General features: G+C 40.7%; 1 protein-coding gene across 2 annotated transcripts in view; it reads right to left on the reverse strand.

The window, feature by feature from the left end:
* Positions 1–20,324, reverse strand: part of Myof (myoferlin) — a 151,351-nt gene that overhangs the window by 25,413 nt on the left and 105,614 nt on the right. For both annotated transcript variants that reach the window (XM_046449805.2, XM_046449804.2), the window contains 12 exons: positions 19,943–20,088; positions 18,302–18,475; positions 17,310–17,418; positions 15,497–15,574; positions 12,942–13,123; positions 12,691–12,849; positions 12,504–12,602; positions 11,400–11,561; positions 9,374–9,539; positions 6,606–6,682; positions 3,187–3,198; positions 1,343–1,441 (listed from right to left, as the gene is read on the reverse strand). In XM_046449805.2, the coding sequence (XP_046305761.1) occupies positions 1,343–1,441; positions 3,187–3,198; positions 6,606–6,682; positions 9,374–9,539; positions 11,400–11,561; positions 12,504–12,602; positions 12,691–12,849; positions 12,942–13,123; positions 15,497–15,574; positions 17,310–17,418; positions 18,302–18,475; positions 19,943–20,088 (1,463 nt within the window). The remainder of the gene's footprint in view (positions 1–1,342; positions 1,442–3,186; positions 3,199–6,605; positions 6,683–9,373; positions 9,540–11,399; positions 11,562–12,503; positions 12,603–12,690; positions 12,850–12,941; positions 13,124–15,496; positions 15,575–17,309; positions 17,419–18,301; positions 18,476–19,942; positions 20,089–20,324) is intronic.

Below are 20,324 nucleotides of genomic sequence, written 5' to 3' on the forward strand. Positions count from 1 at the left end.
CAACATGGTCAGTCTCAAAAGTAACACATGGGACTAAAGAAGCCAGACACCCAGGGTTGTGGCTCAGTGGCAGAGCGCTGGCAGAGCGCTTGCCTCGCACATGTGAGGCACTGGGTTCAAACCTCAGCACCACAAAAAAATAAACAAAATAAAGATATTGTGTCCATCTATAACTAAAAAATTTAAAAATATTAAAAAAAGAAGTCAGATACACAGAGGATGAACACTGTGTGACTCCATTCATATAAAGTATAAAAACAAGCAAAAACAATCTTTGGTGATAGAAATCAGGTCGGTTGCCTCCAAAAAGAGCGAAGGTTGTGGGGAGTTGGCTGGAAAGGGGTACAAGGGAGTGTTCTATGGTGATGGAAATGTTCTTTGTCTTTTTGGGCGGTGGTTTTCATGGGTGTGTACAATCAAAACTTGTTGAATGAATGACTTTATTGCATGCAAATTATATCTTGATTTTTAAAAATATAGAAAAGGAGAGGAGAAAAGATGAGAAACAGGGAGAGAAGGTAAGAAGGAAGGAAGAAAGGAAGGGAAGGAGGGAGGGAGCTGGAGTGTGAGATGGATGTCCCAACCCAGTTGGATCCTTTTTCTAAATTAGTGATTTTTTTTTAACACTCTTAGGCTGCGATAAGCCATTATGACAATAACATAAAAAGATTTAGATTTTTCTACTTTGATGGGGAAAAGTATTTTAATGATTGCATATTTCTCATTAAAGGTCTTTTCCTCCTATACATTGCTCAAGCTACTTTAGCATTTGCTTCTACTTGAGTGCATTAGAGGCTGAGAAGTTGAATGAAGAATTAGAAAACTCAGAATGTTAACAGACGGATCGGAGAGAGCCAGCCCTGCCTAGCTCAATAGGTTTTTTTTCTCCTGGACACATGTGCCCATGGTTGTGATTTTATGCTGGATACATGTAACTGAATCAACTTTTCAGCCAGCAAAACCCATCCTCATTCAGGAAACAGAATGAAGCATGTTGACAACCAATGCCGTTCTGCAAAGAGCACCACGACTTCTGGGTCTCCCTGAGTCAAAAATGGATAATTGTTCCCCTAATTAGTGTGGTACCAACCCATTTCCAACCCTCTGCCAGATGCCCCCAGGCTCCAAAGTGGCAGTCACGCAACCCTAACTCAACAGCTATCCTCAAGCCCTGGAATCTTGGCAAAGCCAAACCTGTTGTGAGAGGGCTCTCTGGCAGGCCAGAGGTATTCCTGGCCCCTCCCCATCAGCAGCCATGGTGGCCCTTTAGTCTTCTTAGCTCTGCGTGGGGCCAGTTTTAATGGATCTTGAGTCCTCCACCCACAAGAGCATAGGTCCATACCTTGAGTTTGGAATAGCCTTTCTGGATATACTGTCCACATTTTTCATGTTCCCCTGAGGAAGCATAAAATTTACTCCACCAGTCAACAATTTCCTCCTCCTAAAGATAAGTCAAAATGAAAAAAAAATTTTTTTAACTGATGACTAGAAATTTCCAATTTATGCAGGAAAACAATGAAATAGGTAAGAGAGGTACTTCTGACACAATTAAAGTGAGCTTATATACCTTTGTTAATGCACACTGCGGACAAAACATTCATGATGTTTCTGCTTAGAAGTTAGAGAAATGACCACCCCAGACAATGGGATGTATTTGGTTTTAATATCCACAGCTATATTAGATGATTTTCTTACATTCTCTATAAAATCTATTATTTATTTTTACCCGATGATATTTATATGTGCAAATAAATTAAAATAAAACCTCTACTGTATGGTTTTTCCTCTCTCATTTCCCCAACTCATTTAGCCAGTGATGTATTGTAACACACTGTACACTAATCTAAGGGTTGGAAAAACTGGTTCTAATTCAAGTTCCATTCTTATGTTATAACCAAAATCATTTGTTACACACCACGCTGGCTTGGACAAGTTGTTGAACATCTCTGAGCATAGATTTCTTCATCCACCGAGTGGGATAATAACAATCTGCCTCTATCTCTCCATTTACCTCAGAGAGTTGATTTGGAAATCATATAAGATTATTAAGAGGAAGAGCTTTCAAAAATTTTAAGCATGAAACACAAGTAGAAAGGCAGCATGGTTCATTTAGACCAGCTCCCAACCTGTCATTGTGGATTCTGATTCAATCAACATGGGCTAAGACCTGGCATCCAGAATGTTCTCATTAGTTCCCCAGGTATCTAATGTGTAGTCAGGGTTGAGAATTTCAGGGTTTTTCCTCCCCAGTACTGGGTATTGACCCAAGGCCTATCACATGCTAGGCAAGCACTATTTTTTTTAAATATTTTTTTTTTTTTAGTTTTAGGTGGACACAATATCTTTATTTTATTTTTTACGTGATGTTGAGGATTGAACCCAGTGCCCCACACATGCCAGGCAGGCTCACTACCACTTGAGCCACATCCCCAGCCTAGGAAAGCACTATTGAGCTAACCCAAGGGAATCTCTGGTTTTGATGGCTCTTGTTTGGGCAAAAGGGACAATAAGAGTCACCTGCAGAATATTTTCAAACTACAGAAACCCTCCCACTCAGATTTGTAACAAGAACAGATCCAGTTACTAGGGAGGTTGAGGCTAGAGGATCTCAAGTTCAAGAATAGCCTCAGCAATGTAGGGAGACCCTGTCTCAGCAATAAAATAAAAGGGGCAAGGTGTGTAGTTCAGTGATAGAGTACCCCTAGATTTAGTCCTCAGTACTGAAAAAAAAAAGCAAAAAACAAACCATCAGACACTCATTGCTTATTTTAATCTGTCTCAGAAATAGTGATGTTGCCAAAAGTACAAGTGTCACCTACGATATAGCTCCTATTGAGTTTTGGGAGTGAGGAACAAAGCTCACAAAAGTCTATTTCTTATTTATGTTTATAAATATAATATATATGCACATATATGTATATATAGGTATATACTTACATTACATGCTAACATATATACACATAGTATAAATGCGCACACACACACACACACACACACACACACATATATATATATATATATATATATATATGAAGGCACACACTAATGTGCGTGTTACAGTTACAAAGAGTTATTTCCCTTTTATGGATCAGCAACCTCCTCCCCCTGGATTTAGAAAAATTTTATTTGTATATCAATTATAGGCCAAAATACATGAATCTTAAACCTAAAAAAATGTATAGTTACCTTTTCCGTCAGCTGCAATGCACGTGTATGGCCAGGAAGAGGGCAAACCATATAACAGGTCACACAGATATGAGGTTTAAGACCCCGCCAACATTAGGTTCAAAGAGAAAGAGAGAAGGAGAAATTATGTTTCACTCATGCTTTATGTTTATCGACATTTTGAGACATTCTTTAAATTATTCTAAGCAAGGTGTTCTCATCATTGAACACATATACATATACATTCACCCTGCTGAAAGCACAGCATGTGAGGGACTACTGCTAAGCCTTTTGTTTGTTACTGTGTGTAACTCTTTTGCATGTTTTCAGAGAAGTTGGACAGTCTCACAGTCTGTGAGAATGGTCAGCTCAGGAGAGAGTTGTGCAGCTGCTCATCTTCCTGCCCCAAACCTTTCATTCCACTTAGCACCTGAAGTATGTCCCCAACCTGGTCTAATTCTAATTCTCATCCCTTCAACAACTCTCCCGTCACAGATGTGTGTGATTGCAATATTATCATGTAGGTACCTTTTTCTTGTTCCCGCCCCCGTACCTATGTTATAGCACCAAATAAGTGCTCATTCGTCAGAATTGTTCTAATATGAGGATGTCAAGTTTCTCATTGGCCAAATCTTTCCACTTGAGTTTTGCATGGAGATTTCACCCCTGATCTAGAGGCACATCCAGGAGATGTGAGAAGAGAAAACTAGAATGTAGGAACTTGAGATCTTTCTTGGCACCTTCTGGGACATTAGCTAAGCTCACCCTCAGGGGCAGTTTGAAGAAATGCTAATTAGATTCCCTTTCAGAAATCCTAACTTCAAGTTAATTTCTAGCATGTGGAGAGAACAACTTGTTGCTAGAGGCACTTCCCACCGTGCTGTGTGAGAGGACTACCAGGTCTCCGCAGGTTTCCCTTCTGCACGTCCAGGTTGAGTTTTGTCCCACACAACAGAATTACTAAGAGTGTCAGAGAGAAAGATAGATGTGTCAATCCTTTTTATTAGATTCATTCCAAAGCAGGATGAAGGGTTAAATCATCACAGCTGACTGAGATTTTGGAGAGAGGGGGTTTCTTTACCAAAACTACTTTTACACACTTATTGGTTCCCGAATTTCGATGTCTGAGTCTGTTTAATCACATTATTTTCAGTTATACCAAACTGCTTCAAAGAAGAGTGTGTGCCTTTTTTTCTTTTTTTAAAAGAAAATCATTCAAGACAAGTTGATGATTGTAAAATCTAGGATTAGTATGGGAGGACTCATTTGTGCCCACTTGCTCATTATTTGTTGTAAAAGTAACAGAAGCAGCTGGTAGGAAACAAACACTTTATTATATCTATACGAGCCTCACAATCAGAGTCAAGTTATAATTAAAGGGCACAGGGGATTCTTCCCTTAGTCTTAAAAGAATCTTATGTGTTTAAGGATCACCTTTCACTCCAAAATCTACCAGTAGAAAGAATCAGAAAGAATAAGAGTCTTCAGATCAAGTCCCACAGTCCCAGACAGCTTCATGCATTTTCTTATCATACATACATGCACTGTCCTTGGAGAAGCCATTTTGCTGAGTGCTGTTGACATACTGCTTAAGCACTGGAATTGGAAGGCAGTTGTTGAGATGGCATGTAGACATGTCCATGTCATCTGGCTAGCACGTGAGCAGTTTGCCCAGGTTCTTATTTCTCATGATAGTGCTGAGCCTACTTGTTAAGAGCTCCCATGGACATCACAGGGTGATGCCATGGGTATCCAGAACATGATGCTGTCACCTAAAGACAAAGTCTCCAGCCCCCAGCAACACCATGGTTAGTTTTGACCGACTCCCTCATTTTACCCAGATACAAGGCCTGAATTGAGTTAGTGGTAATATATGTACATTACATATACGTGTCACGCAGGACATCAGCAAGTTTGTCATTGGCTCTTCCAAAAGCTCAACGCTGCTCATTTGACTTTACAGGGATGTACAATGTCTACCTGGATGAACAGGTGGGCTCGGGTGTTCCGAGGAGATTCTAATAATCCTTTCTTACCAGCACAGTGTACCTCAACTAGGTTTGAGGAGAGCAAGCTGATTAAAGTCACATATTGTGCAGCGGGAACGACTCCCATCCCCAATCCTGCTATGCTACAAACTAACCTCTCACAATGGGTTGCTACAGTAGTCTAGTCATCTATTAACTACTGTCAAGAAATGACTTAGAATATTGACTTATTCTTCTCTTTGCTCCCAGTGGTACTTAGGGCTACTGTGCACCCAGAAAGCATGCAGTAATAATTGACTGACAATGTTAGATGGTAAAGTTGGAAGTAGATTATTGAGCAAGATCTGATACTGCCTTTTTTTCTGGAGTAGTTATGAAAATCTACATAAATAATCTTAAATATCTTATGCTTTCCTTATCTCAAGGCTACTACTGTCCTATTGAGACTGACTGGGGCTATTTACAAGGTGGACATTGTCATTTTACCCTGAGGAATGGAGAATGTGATATTGTCATTTATGACCGTGCAGAATTTCCAGATAGTAGAATCAAATGTACGGCTGCCATGGCGCTGGCTATGGAGACCACATGTAATTCCGTCCAACTGCTAGTGAGTTTAACATAGTGGGAAGGAAGTGGATTTTTTAAAGGCACTGTTTATGGTCATAACATATTAAAGCTCAATCATGTGCATTTTTTGGCCAGTTTGCATATTAAAACATGCTGTGAGAGTTTATCTTAAATGCCAAAAGAAACAGCAAGATAGTTGGTGTTTTCTTTTTTTCTAGGTTAAGATTTTCTTTCCTCTCCTTCTTATGGAAGGGGCTGGAATGGTTTTAAAAAGGGTACTGAGTGACTATTTCCAACTATTTCACTGCTTCAAAACCACAGTGAATATAAAGTCTCGGGTGTCCTTTATACTGACAAATAGGGACATTAAATTTATGACATTTCTGCTTCATGAAGGAGAAAAACAAAACAAAAACCTGGTTTGCCTCATGTATCGCTGTTCTTCTGAATGTTGTGATGCTGTTAAATTACTCCTGAAACTTGTCTTTCCAGAGAATGGCATCACTTGGAAGGTCCCACACCAGCGGTTCTCGGACTTGCATGCATGTATCAGAATCATCTCAGGAAGTTTGAAAATACACCCATGTCTGTGTCTGAGTGTCTCTCCCTCTTGGTGGGTGGGGTGGGGGCGGGGTGTGAATAATGTTCTAAGTATGCTGGGTGACTAATTTGTGAGGGCCTAGGGCCACTAGTCTACACAACATCCTCTAAACTATGGATGAATGCAAGATTCAGATGATTTTCTGTTACTCAGTCCTCAATCAATTGGTTCCATGACTATTATTTTAATATCACTGCATGGTTGTTTAATTGAGTTCACCAAATGCTTGGACATCTGGAAGATAAAACTGACAGTATCCGAGGGTCAGTTCTGAAACCTACCTTAGAAGCCAGTAGCGGTTTGGTATCTTCTATTTCAACAATGACATCCCGGCAGGGGGGCGCAGTCATAAGGGAGGCTACAAGCAAATAGGTTCATAATCTGAGATATTTAAGAAAAATACAGCAGTGAACATTCTCCTCCAAGTTCAAGTTGAGCAGCCACAGGATGGATGGTAGAGTTTATTCCTGAATGAGGCTTTCTGAATGGAGAGGACCACATCTGAACATAGAAAATAACTCAACAATCCATCACTTTCCCCAAAATGTAATATGGCTATAGGCCTTTTCTAGAAGACTACATGGCCCATTTTTTTCTTTCACTTTGCACAATTAGCATAATCCTTAGACATAGGAAGTACCCTCAAAAGAACAGTGTGTCATACATATCTTCATGGGATGTGGGAGCAGGGTGAGGGAGGAAACCCACATCCTAAGGAGCCTTCTTTTCTAGGGATTTGTTCATAAGACACATAAAATAAAGAAAATAATAGAAGAAGAGGAGAAGAGAGTGGAGGGAATGAGAGCAGGAAGGGAGAGAGGAGAGGAGAGAGGAGGTGAGGGAGGGAAAACATGGTGGCCAGTCGCATATTTGGGGTCTGAAGTGTCCTCACAGAATATTCTGGGGAAAAGGCACAAGACCTGACTTTCTGCATAATTCCTCAGGTATTTGTGACTCAGGGTTTGGGGATCAGGACCCCTGCTGAGCTCCCCAGGTTTGGTTCAGCTGAAAGCGGGTGCCAGAGGCTCAGTGTGGGCCAGGGTTGGGGTGATAGGTGCACATCTCCCTTTTATTGAAGAGGCATCAGGCAATCAAACATTCATCAGAAAGCCAAAACCCAGACAGAACAAACACTGCCAAGCCAAAAGAACTTTCTGTTTAAGCCACCCAGGCAGCTGACATATGGCATAAAGGAGGGAGGGAAGATGCATTTCTTAGGTACTCACCATGTGCCAGGCATGGGCTAAGCACTTTACCTAGATGATCTCATTTAATCCCTCAATAATCCTTTAGAATATCTACCATTAATTCTGTTTAAAAGATTTAACAACTAACAAACTGAAGCTAAGAGAAAGAAGGTCACTTGCTTCAGGTTAAACCATTAGTAGTAAGTGGATGGTCCTTTTGACCCTAAAGTTTGTATTTTAACCATTCAAAAGAACCGGGAAAAGAGTAGATGCTCAATAAATGTCAGAGAAATGTTCAGAGGAATGTGGGGGACAGGGAAGACTAATACTTATTAAGCATCTATGATACAGCAGTTGCTCTGCTGAGTAGTTTTACGTGCAGGCACCCTTAGGTTTATAATCAGTCCCTATACTTCCAAGGTGAGCTCACCCGTAACTCTAGACAACTGTAATAACATGGAACATGAGAGTCACGGGGCAGGGACGCATGAACATAACTGAATGCAAGTTCTTCCTTACATTTCATTTCTCTACCATCCTCATGTAAACAAAACCTGGAGGCCTGGGAGAGAGGTTATTGAGTGTGCTCCCAGTATCAGACCAGGCAAGGTTCACTCCTCAAGTCTTATCCTATCATCGGTTTTAAGAACATAGCAGATTTCCCTCCTCTGGGGCTCTCTGAAGTGTTGCCCACACTCCTCCTTAATCTCTAACCAGGAGAGCTCTCCCTTGGAGCCAACCAACCTTTGACCAGTAGAGAAAAACCAGTCCACGTAAGTGTTCTGGGACCAAAGTCTGCAACTTTTGTACCTTCTAATGATTTCCCATATTTGGACCAAAGAACTACCTATCACAAAAATTAGGGAAAATACTATGCAAATTGTTTCTCTCCATTGAGGAATCCCAAATGAAGCAAGTTCTTCAGTTACAACAAGCCTCATTGTTATGAAAAAATGTTGCAATTTTAGGCACCATCAATTCAGCATAAAATGTTTTGCCTGGAATAGTTTTTGATAAACTCATGTAGGATTTTGCTTAAATGTGACTGTGGATTTTTTCCACCTCTTTGAATCAGGGAAACGGAATACTTAGACCCACACAGCAGATCAGTTTCAGAAGCTCTGTTAAAAAAAAAAAAAAAAAAACCTATGCAAGCTGAAAGAGAATTGGTCTGTGTAGGGTGTTTTAGTTTTAGTTCTCCATTGGTTTCTAATCTCACGAAGCTGAGATCTTGTGCACTAAAGTGACTGAACCCCCATCCTCTAATACAGTCCTGGGCACATGGTAAGCTAAAAGAAATAAACTATTTAATAGGTAATAGCAAATTGTATATCACTATCATTTATTATGGAAATCTAAAGCATTATTCCCTGCTCTATAATTTACATATTAATTATATGGCCCAAGATCAGATAAACTTTAAACAAATAAATTTAAATTTAATTAAATTTAAATTAAATTAAAATTTAAATAAATTTTAAACAAATAACCATTTGCGGAAGGTTGAAGGAATTTACTTCATCCCTTTCACTGATGTGGGAACAGTTGTCCCAGAGTTTCCAGGCTGCTTCTTGAAAGTCAAGAAAAAATTCATGAAGTGCTTCACACTTCCTCAAAAGACTCTGATGTCTGTCTAGGGGCAAGATGCTTCTTGGGCCCCACATCGAGGCCAGGATTCCAATCTTGCTCCACCACTAACTAGCTGCATTTCCTTGGGAGAGTTACAGAGTCCACTGAAAATTCTATCGTTTCTTCTTCTGCAGAATCTAGACAATGAATACTCATCTCGAGAAGGTTCATGTAGATTAAATCAGATCATGCATGACAAGCCCCCAACTATAACTTACAGATTCACATTTTACCTTTTAGCTGTGGAACAATATCCTCTTTTCCTGCATAAGGGTCACAGCGAAAACGGTCCAAGTGGTCAATGGTGCACTGTCCGACCACTGGCTTCCGCCCAAACTGCCTATGGTCAATAACTTTGATCACCAGAGGAGGCATGTACAATTCTTCCTTGGGCAAGAACTGGGGTTCAAAAGAATGGGTGTCATTTCTTTTTGCAAGACCCAACAAGAGCAGCTTTGCTAATAAATTCCCTGAAGGGACCAACCCAGATTATTTTTGCCCACTATGCACAGCGTGAGGGACTAAGAGTAAGTAGTTTAGTGAGTTATGTGTTAGATGAGTGGCTGGCTCTGCCACCATGGACTGCAGGACTTCAAGGAACTTTTCTAAAACCCTCCACCCCATGCCCAGTAATTAATATATGTGAAGTGCTTAGAATGGTACCTGGCCCACGATAACACTATCTGTCTTAGGTAACAGGATGTGGAATTGGCTTTCTTTACCATTGACCCTGTACTCTGCTTCCTGAGAGGGGATTTGTATGAGGCTGAGGAACCCAGAACTTTGGTCAACTGCTAGCCAAGTCCTGAGCAGGATTTAGAAATGATCGAGACAAAACTAAATTTCCAAGGGAAATAACGGTGGCCGAGAGTCTTTTAGCCCTAGAAGTTCAAGGCCAAAGTGAGGGGCTCACTTTTCCTTGCCCACTCCTGGAATTTGGGGGCCTTGATGGCCTTGATGGTTGTCCATCATGGGCTGGTCTATGAGTCTCCTTGTGATTCAGGTGAATTTCTATCTCTGACTTCATACAAGAATAGAAGCTGGGGTTCACTGAGTGGCTTTTCTGCTCACTACCCTAGATGGGGGAAGGTAGAAGAGGGGTGGAGAGTGAACAAGAATGAGTGCAGTGGCCCAGGGGTGACCAGGGATTCAGGCTCCAAGCATCTACATGGCTCCCCATCTGCAGCATTATGGGGCAAGATATGGGCTTTGGAGTTGGAAGAACCTGAGTCCAAACTCTGACCAGCCACTTGCTAGCCATGTTCTCCTGTGTACACTAGTTAAGCTTTTTGTTGCCTCCAAAGTGAGGGAGGAGGGGTAAAAATGTCCCCTGCCTTCACCTAGCACTGAGCCACAGCAGTGGATGACATTGGGGTACAGTCACTGTCACATGGAAGATGCAGACTGATATTTGCTATCACATTGGACAAGTCGTTTCCCCTAAGCCTCACTTTCTTCATCTATAAAATGAGAGCTTAAGCCACATGGCTGTAGTGTTCCAGGGCAGTGTGCTGGAGACACCGCGGGCAGGAAAATGACCGGGGTAGGGCAAGAAATGGAAGGTTCTAGGCCTTCCATTCCTTCAAGCTAAGAAGATGCCTGGAATTTAACCTCTTTTATACAATAAAGTAAAAAAGGAAGATTTTTCATTTTGTAAAAGTTATCTGCTTTAAAAACAGAAGTCCTGGTGACCTCTTTTTGCTCCAAGTAATATAGGGTCTCTGGTAGAGGTCTGTGAAATGTCTCTGATGCTTCTCACTTCTAATAACCATAGGCAATGGCGATGGAATAAAGAAGGTACCATCCCAGGGACACAGTCATGAGCTGACAAGAAAACGGCCCATCACCCCCCAGGGATTCCCCCACAGCTGCCCCTTCCCCAGACAGACAGTCCCTATCCAGAGGGTTCTGGCCCATGTGCCTCTGTAGGGGCACAATGGGGGTTAATATTCCACCTTTGAGGAGCTGACCAAGGGCCTATAATAAATAGAGAACTGAATAAATGGAAGGTTTACTGGAGAAATTAGTAAGTATTAGTCACAGATGCCTCCATATCCCTGGAGTTGTTTGAAGCTTTAAGAAACCATCACTACAGAGTGAGAGAATATAAGAGGGTAAAGTCACCGACAAGCTGAACACATGGCAGGAGTTTTCTGTTTGTCAAATTTGGGAAAATATACTGTGTGGGGGGATATACATTCATATTTCAAATAAAATTCATCTACTCAACACACACTGTTGCAGCGTTGGATTCCATACCACTTTCATGAAGAGAACGGAGCTTGGAAAGTTGGGTGTCTTCTTAAGGTTTTTGATCACCACAGACTCTACCCTTTCCCCTCCACACTCCACAACAAGACTGGGGGATGTGACAGAAGCCATCTGGTAGTTTTTCATATTTCTTAAGCCCCAAGCTAGAATCTGGGAAAGCAAGTTAAAGAGAAGAGAAAGAAACTCAACATATTAAGAAATATTGTTCTAAAGGAAAAATTCGATTTAACTTCACTAGTAAAGTTTTCAAGATTGGTCGGTACAGATTTGCCTAACGTGATTGTCAATGTTAACCTAGAAAGCCTAGAATGCAGAGAAAGCGGTTTTGCCCCTTTTCCTTCTCCTGCCTGAGCTGATAGAAAAAGCAGAGCAGCTCAGAGTGTAGGAATCAAGCCCTGGCTGCGCTATAGCTGAGCCAAGTGAATGCTCACAAATTTACCTCTGTCTCATTCACAAACAGAGCTGAAGGTGTCATCTATCACAGGGCTACACTGAGGATCAAGTGGAAACTTCTCAACACTGTATCTGACACATAAGCTTTAAACAATGAGAACTGTTGTTTAAAGCTACCTGCCTCAGTCTTTGAGAACTTCTAGCAAGGCAGCTGGAGAAGGGAAATCTCAGTCACTGCTGTATAACTGGATGGGGAGGCCTTGAGAACAGGCCCGCCATTGTCCTTCAAGTTACCTGGTCAGCTCCATCAGTCTGTATCTGACCCAATTGTCTAACATGTCACCAGTGCCCATTCCTCCCTTCTCACTGTCCTCTCTGCTCCCACACCCTGCACACACACAGGCACCTTCTCCTGGGCCATCTTTGCTTTCCCAATTCTCTAACTGACCTGAAAAGCTCTGCTGGCTCTCAATAGATGAAGACTCTAGATTCCCTCGATAATGCTGGAATTGACTTCCTGTTGCTTTAACAAGTCTTCAATTTCCATGACGAAATATTTCAAGTTTTTGGAAAAATTTTATAGAAAGCTAGAGAACAGCAAGAAAATGTGCCACAGGATGCCATCCTTTAAAAGAAAGATTCATGTTCCGTAGCTACATCGATTTGATTCGATCAAGTAAAACCTAGAGAGTGGCGTACCTCAATAGCAGTGAGCTGAACCACAGGCCTGATACCCTGGGGGACCATGTACAGGTTTGGTGCCCTTTGAGATGGAAGAATGGGAAGGTTGGAGCCGTCCTGTGAAACAAACATGGAATGTCAGTGCCTCCCCTCAGTTCAAACAAGGAGTGCCTAGAATTATCCGTAAGTATTCTAAGCAGTGTACCTTGTCCCTCAGAATCAGCTCTGCAGTCACAAGGACGTCCCCACAGGCCCTCTCTCCATTCATGACTGGGTGCCAGAGAAGTTTAGGGGTGACGTCCATTTCTGAGTTTAGTTTCACCAGAGGAGAGCAAATGCTTCGTCCTAAGAATTCATCTTTGCCCTGGAAAGACAAACAAACCTCAAATTCCTAAACAAACACCTCTTCAAATCCCCCTCATCCCCCAAGTCCTTCAGAAATTCCAAATCACTTACCACTTGGTCATTGTCGAAAAGTTCTATGATAACTTTGGGTGGATCCTGCAGAACTGTTTGGGGTTCCCCATAGATTTCAATCTCATCAAATATAATCGTTTGGTCCCATGTGGGATTCAGGGTTGAGTGGATGATCTCGGTGGTTTTGCTTCGATGGAGGAAGGAAACATGAGCATATGGATCTAAAATAGAAATAAAAGTGGGGCCATGGTGAAAGTCTAGCTCCCTAGGATCATTCATCTCAACCTCACGCTTTTCCTCTGGATACAACCATCAGGAACTCCCGCCGCCCACATGGGGATAGGGTTTCTGGAGAGCAGGGTGTGGCAGAAGTGGGCGTCATGTTGATGTTAGGCCCTGATGTGTGCTGAAGATTTTCCCTCTCTGGAGTATGTCCCCACCAAGGTTAATTGGACACACAATCTTCCACGCTCATGATTAAGAGCATAGGCTCTGTAGTCTGACACACCTGGGTTCAAACCCTTCCACCCCATTATATTATCTCAGGGAAAAGTATTTCACCTTCCTAAATTTTGGTTCCCTCCTCCATATAATAAAAGTAGTAACTGCTTCATAGTGTTCAAAGGATGATATGGAGTAAAAAAATGTAAACTGCTTAGGAGAGAGCTCATCATAGATGGTACAACTGACAAAAGCCAGTTACCATCATTGCTTCTACTCTCACTGCTAATCCATTTATTCAGCAAATATTTATTGAGTGCCAGGGCTCAAGAATGTAGTAGTAAAAAAGAAAGACTCAGATGTGCATAGCATTTACAATTTATGGTAGTAGAAAGCTTTGTTTCCATGTACTAGAAAATGCAGGGAAAGAAATCTTATGTGCAAAAAAGTAATCTGTGTCTTCATACATGATAAATAATCACAGCAACCCATTTTATAGTTGCTGGAGGCTCACCTATTGGAGCAATAATGTGTAAGTGCAGGGCACAATGGCATGTGCCGGTAGTCCTAGATACTTGGGAGGCCAAAATGGGAAGATGGTTTGAACCCAGGAGTTCAGGGCCAGCCTGAGCAACATAGCAAGATCCCAACTCAAAGAATAAAACAAATAAATAAAAATAATGTTTTACCTGAAGCTCTTATATATGTCAAATGGTGCTTTGTTTTTAGTATCGCAGGCAGCTATCATTCTATGAATGAAGTTATTTGCTTTTGCCCTGATGGTGGATCTTACACATCTCAAACTGCTTAGAGTTTTATGCAACTTTGGTCAAGAATTTTGCAAGAATTCGAACTTTTACTTTTAGTGATGGAGTGCCCCCTGGTGGACAATATTTGAAAATGTCCCCCCAAACCATTTTGGAGCTGTGTATTACAGTGTAGGGATAACTAATTTATCCCTTAACATATTTTAGTTAATATTCTGCTTGGAATGCAGTCCAGAACTAATGTGAGGGCACTGGAGTGTAGGGAAAATGATTTAAACACTGTTTCCATCGCGGATACAGGGAAGCTCTGCTGAGCCTCAAGTCCCAAAGTAGAATGCTTCCTGATAGCCCAGGATGGCCCTGGGAACAATCACAGCTTCAGGGCCAAGAGCACAAATCCAAAGGCAGGAAAGTCCTCAACCCCTCCCAACAACCTTCCCCTTATAACTAGGCCAAAGGCAACACAATCACCCAGGGTTTCAGTGTGAAGGATGCTTAACCTCATGTTATTATTATTACCAGGGACTGACCCCAGGGGTACTTAACCACTGGGCTACATCCCCAGCCCTTTTTTATATTTTGTCTAGAGACAGGGTCTCACTGAGTTACTTAAGGTCTTGCTAAATTGCTGAGGCTGGCTTTAAACTCATGATCCTCCTGCCTCAGCCTCCTGAGTCCCTTATTATAGGTGTGCACCATCGTACCCAGCTTATATATTATCATTATTATTATTTTTTGATATGGAGGATTGGATCCAGGGGTACTCTACCATTGAGCTACATCCCCAGGACCTGTATTTTTTTTTATTTTGGAGACAAGATCTCTCTAATTTGCCTAGGCTGTGATCCTCCCAAACTTGTAATCCTCCCACCGAGAGGCACTAGGATTACAGGTGTATGCCACCTGACCCAGCTAGCCTTATGATTTCATGGTGTTGGACTAAGGAGCAGGTAGCAGAGGAGGTCAAAAGGGACTCCACAGTGATGAAATCCTGATGCTACATAGACAGATGGGTAAATGTGTGCTCTTCTTGTCACCTTGAGAGGGAGCTACAAATAACATAAAGGATCTTAATTTACCAATCAACCAAGGGCCCAAGGATAAAAATACACCCAGGTGTAAAAACAGAAAGCAGAAATTGCTCTTCTTGGTGCTTTTAATTAATCAGGTGTTATTTGCATTAAAGGGCCATGCATCTCCTGTGTGTCTCCCGCACTCAGGAATTCTTTATCTAATGAGTGAGCAGTTTACCTCCACTACACCAAACTAGTTGCAACACAAAATGGTTTTTTGTTGTTGTTAGAAATGACAGAAAACATCCACTTGATGAAAAGGAGTGGCTGTGTAATTATGTGTGGCATGGTTTTTTGGTTTATTTTCCCTTACCTGAAAAACTATCCTTGTCTAAAGCCATGAGGTTTCTTGCTTGATAGATGTAGCAGCGCAGATGGTAGACATAGACTCCTGAAAAGAACAAGATGGAGATTACATACAAGAACTATAACACTGTATTCTGGCTTTTTTCTTTTTCTGGAATATTTTGGAGGTGATACATGTTTTGAAGAAGTGGGTCACTTGGATGTAGCCTCCTAGAGTAAAGAGCACACATAATAGTGATGATGTGTTCCCCTGAAAGTAGTCCTGCTTTCGGTAAAATAAAATTTCGGTAAAATAAAATTTATCAGTCTCCCTGATCTGTGGTTTTGTTTTCCACAGTTTCAGTGGCCTACCACTGAAAACCATTGTTTGAAAATATTAAATGAAAAATTCTAGAAGTATACAATTCACAAGTTTTAAATTGCATGCCATTCTAAGCAGTGTGATGAAATCTTGAATCATCCTGCTTCATCCCAACTGGATTGTGAATCATCCCTTTGTCCACTGTTTCCATCCTGTATACATTGCCCACTTGTTAGTATCTATCTCAATGATCAGTGACTGTCCTGATATCAATATTGCCTTGCTTATGTTAAGTACCTTTTATTATAATTAATAATGGCTCCAAAGAATAAGAGTAGTGATATCAATTTTATTGTAATACATTGTTTTAATTATACTATATTATTATTAGTTACTGTTATAAACATTTTATTCTGCTTAATTTATAAATTAAACTTTATCATAGGCATACATGTATAAGAAAAAAGTTAGTGTAATTTAGGTTTTAGTACTATCTGCAATTTCAGGCATCCACTGGGGTGTCTCAGAACAGTATATTTCATGGAGAAGGGGGGAACTATTCCATTTTTAAAAAAATAGTACAGCTTGCCCAACACGGGTGTCAATTAGGAAAACATTATTCCCGTTGTACAAGGCCTGAATTGGGGTTACTCTTTGTCAGAATACAGACTTTTAAAACGAGAGTGGGTCTTCAGCAGTTATAAAAATAGGGCTATCTGCATTAATTGAGCACCAGATAGAAATACAGTTATCTACCAAAAGTTTCTTTGACATTTCAAAATCCATATACTCCTGCTCTTTATTATTATATTAATGCACATACACAGCTCCCTCGCACACAAGAACACATGATTTGAGAGGGAAAGAGGAACACTGTAATTGAATTTGAATTCTGAGACCCCGAATGCTTGAGTTCAAATCTTGTCTCTAGTAATTATAGGCCTCAAGACCTTGAGCAAGTTATTGGATCATCCTGTACAATGGTTCCCTCATCTGCAAAATGGAGTCAATGACAGCACCTACCTTCCAGGGTTGTTATGAGAATTAAATGAGCTGCTGTATGTACAGTTCCTGGTGCATGCTAAGGCCTATGTATTTGCTATTATTTTTATAGAGTAGGTCTGCCTCCTTCCGAAATTCCTGAAGGTACTTTTGAAACTAACCTATATTTAAACTTTGAAACTTCTTTCCTAATCAAATAATAATTTGGAGTATGTACAAAATTGAATGAATAGCTATGGACAGACATGTTAAAATCAGCAATTTGATCACCCTTCATCCCAAATATGATAGTTTTTAAAACTATATTAAAAAAATCTCCTTTTCATCACGGGATGAAATTGAAGTTATGTTCTCAGAAAGAGATTTTTATAGATATTTAGTGATTAGAAAAGTTTCTTTGAACCCACAATAAAAAATTAAAAAAAAAAAAAAAAAAAAAAAAAAAAAAAAAAAAGAAAAGTTTCTTTGAGATAAAAGCCTTAGAAGCAGAATTCACAAAGACACATTTAAAACTCACTGTCAAAATTGCAAGAAACAATGGGAGTGTTTGCTCCAAACACCGTGGTGGCGGTGTGCTTATGCTTTTCCATGCTCTTCTCATCTTCGTCTTCAGTGGTGTCTGCACCCTGAAGTAGGAGGCAGAAAAATCAGTTAACATGGTCTAAAAACAAACAACCAAGAGTCAAGAATCACAAATAGATTTGTGGCTTTAAAAAGAGATTTCATCATTCAATCACCCCATTGTTGAAGATGAATTAAATGTAGGACAGCAAGTGACTTCCCCAATCACTTAGCTGGAGTGCAAGAGAGCAGAAGGTCAAAGTCCCCTGTGTCTCAAGTTCAGGTCTACCAAACCCTGCTGCTGAAAGCAAGGGAAAACAGGGGGAAATATGGAAGTAAAATAAAAGGATGAAAGGAGGTAGAGAAAACAGCAGAAGAATATAGTGGGGTCACAGTACAGAAATAAAAAACCCAGCTATGTTTGGAGATGGGTTTTTGCCGCCATATTGTTTTAGATCATCCATTGCTATTATCTTATTCATTCTTTCCACCTGCCTACTTTTTTTTTCTTTTTAGATCCCTGCATATTATTGTTATTGTGCTTCTATCTGAACTGTTTTCAAATTTTGTGAGCCATTCCTCTGTTCCTTCACATGTGTATATTTAACCTTGGTTGGGTGGACAGTTGCAATTTCCAAGGGATGAGCCAAGCAACTTGTGCCTTGGATGTTAATAGATGTTACCTGAACAAACGGTTCTAGAACAGATATATTTGAAAAATGCTAGGTGGAATAGATGTGTCTACAGTAGTATTTCTTGGAACCTTTCGCATGTTAATAGTCTAGTCATTCTAGAAGAATATTGGACACCTAGGATGTGTGACTTTCCCTCAACCTATCTGTAGTCTTATTCCTCTGGGGTTACAGGCACCTCCATGGAATTGGTGGTGCTGTACCCAACACTAATATATTTTCTATATTATTTGGGCTTTGGCTACTGATTACTTACAAGGGCGCCTTCAAGTTTAAAGATGGCCGCTGCACCATGTGTTTCCGAAGGAGCCATTTTTCTCCTCCAGCGTCTGCGGCGAAAAGTATCTGAACTACGCTGTTTCCAGTGAAATTTCCAGCCAATTAAAGAAGCATATTCCCATCCCTCTCGGTCTTCAAATTCTTCCATGGCCTAAAACAGAGGTAAAACATTTAAGGATAGTAACTATATTCCTTATATTGAAAAAGCAGGTTATTTTGTCAATCGGAAAATATGTAGTAATAAAAATCCACTCTGTCAAGCATATGGTAGAAGCCAGGGATACAGCCAAGAACAAAATAGGATCTCTGTTCTTGCAGAGCTGATGGACTGTGACAATACAGAGAGAAAACTAGACAATTAAAGTGCAAAGAAATGTTGGCATGTGGTGGATATACCATAGGAGGGGCACCTTGGTCTGCAGATGTAGCTCAGTGTCAGACATATACCTGGCATGTGCCAGGCCCTGGGTTTGATCCCCAGAACTGCAAAAACAGACTAACTAACAAGAAATGCATGGAGGGGCTCCTCACTGGGACCTGGGGATGGGGTAAAGCAAGTGGATTTTTTCTCAAATTGCTTTGTATTGTTTCACTTCATCAGGTCATTAGAAAGTATTATTGTGCTATCGTTTGGAAAACGTTATTATCTCAATCTTATATACAGAGGGGAAAAATGACAGACCCCCTCCTCAAGGTTTCAATAAATGTCTTGCTGAACTCATAATTAAATGATAGGTCAGAATATACTACATCTGTAACAACTACTTAGTATTTTTAAGCTTAAACACTATTTTATACATAAATAATGTCGTTTTTCAATGTTTTATTCTATTCATTCAACAAATATGAGCACCTGCTACCTGACAGGGATTGTGTTAAAGTCAGAGAAAGCAATTAAGAAAAATACGGACGGGGCCTTTGCCTTCAGGTAGCTGACATTTCAGTGTCGAAAATCCTGTTTAACACCAACTCTGACACTTACTAGACACATGACTAGAGGAAGTCTATTTCATCTCTGTGAAGATCATCTGTAAAATGGGCATGAAATCCAGAGCTTACAGATTGTAGATGATGTATATTCAGTACCTTGCATTGTAGAAGGCACATAAAACACGTCATTTATTATTGTTCTGATATTACTATTCCATTTGAAGCATTATAATACCCTAATTACATAGGTATAGATAGTATTCCCATTTTGCAGATGAGAAAGACAGTCAGGATTTGAATCTTTCTGCATCTTGTTCCAAGTTCTGAGCTATTGCCACTACTATGCTATTCTGTGAATAATTTCAGTGTCTATCACTACTGTCATAGCTATTCTCAACATTTAGCTTACCACAGAATCATTTGGAGGACTTGTCAAAATACAGATTGCTGGGTCCTCCCCCAGAGATTTCTAAAGAAGTAGGTTTGGGGTGAAGAAGTTGTAGCAAATTCCCAGGCAATGATGATGGTGCTATCGGGGGTAGGGGCACTTGGAGAACCCTGGAGCACCTCAGACCCTTGATTTGCAAATAGTTCTTAGAAGGAGCCTCATCCACTGAAACTCAATTGTGTGGAAGGCAACGCCTACCCCTATCCACATCCCATCTCCTGCCCCTATTGCTCCTCTTACCTTAGCAGTACTTGAAGCTGTTTGTGTTAAATCTTTCTTGCGTTTTCGGATCAGCCTTCGCCGCCTATGAGTGTGATACATTTTCTCTGCTGCAACCCAGCATTTGGGCTTATTATCAGGAGGAATGGTAATGCCATACTCCCAGCCTGGAACAGAGGTTTTTTTTTTTTTTTTTTTTTTTTGCAGTTTCTCAAAAGAGATTCATTTACCAGATCTCCAAGTAAGCTTCCAGAAACATCCACTCCCTCTGCCCCCACATGCTTTCTGCTATCATGACTGGTGTGCTGCTTTCACATGCTGCAACTTAGCCTAACTGAAGCAGCCTCATTCCCTGGCACCCTCCATGGTGGCCACGGGGTTCTCCTCCATTGCACGCTCCAGT

The sequence above is a fragment of the Marmota monax genome, unplaced genomic scaffold (assembly GCF_021218885.2).
Source record: "Marmota monax isolate L192 unplaced genomic scaffold, Marmota_monax_Labrador192_F-V1.1 WCK01_AAM20220418_F8-fsc00004, whole genome shotgun sequence".
NCBI lineage: Eukaryota > Metazoa > Chordata > Mammalia > Rodentia > Sciuridae > Marmota > Marmota monax.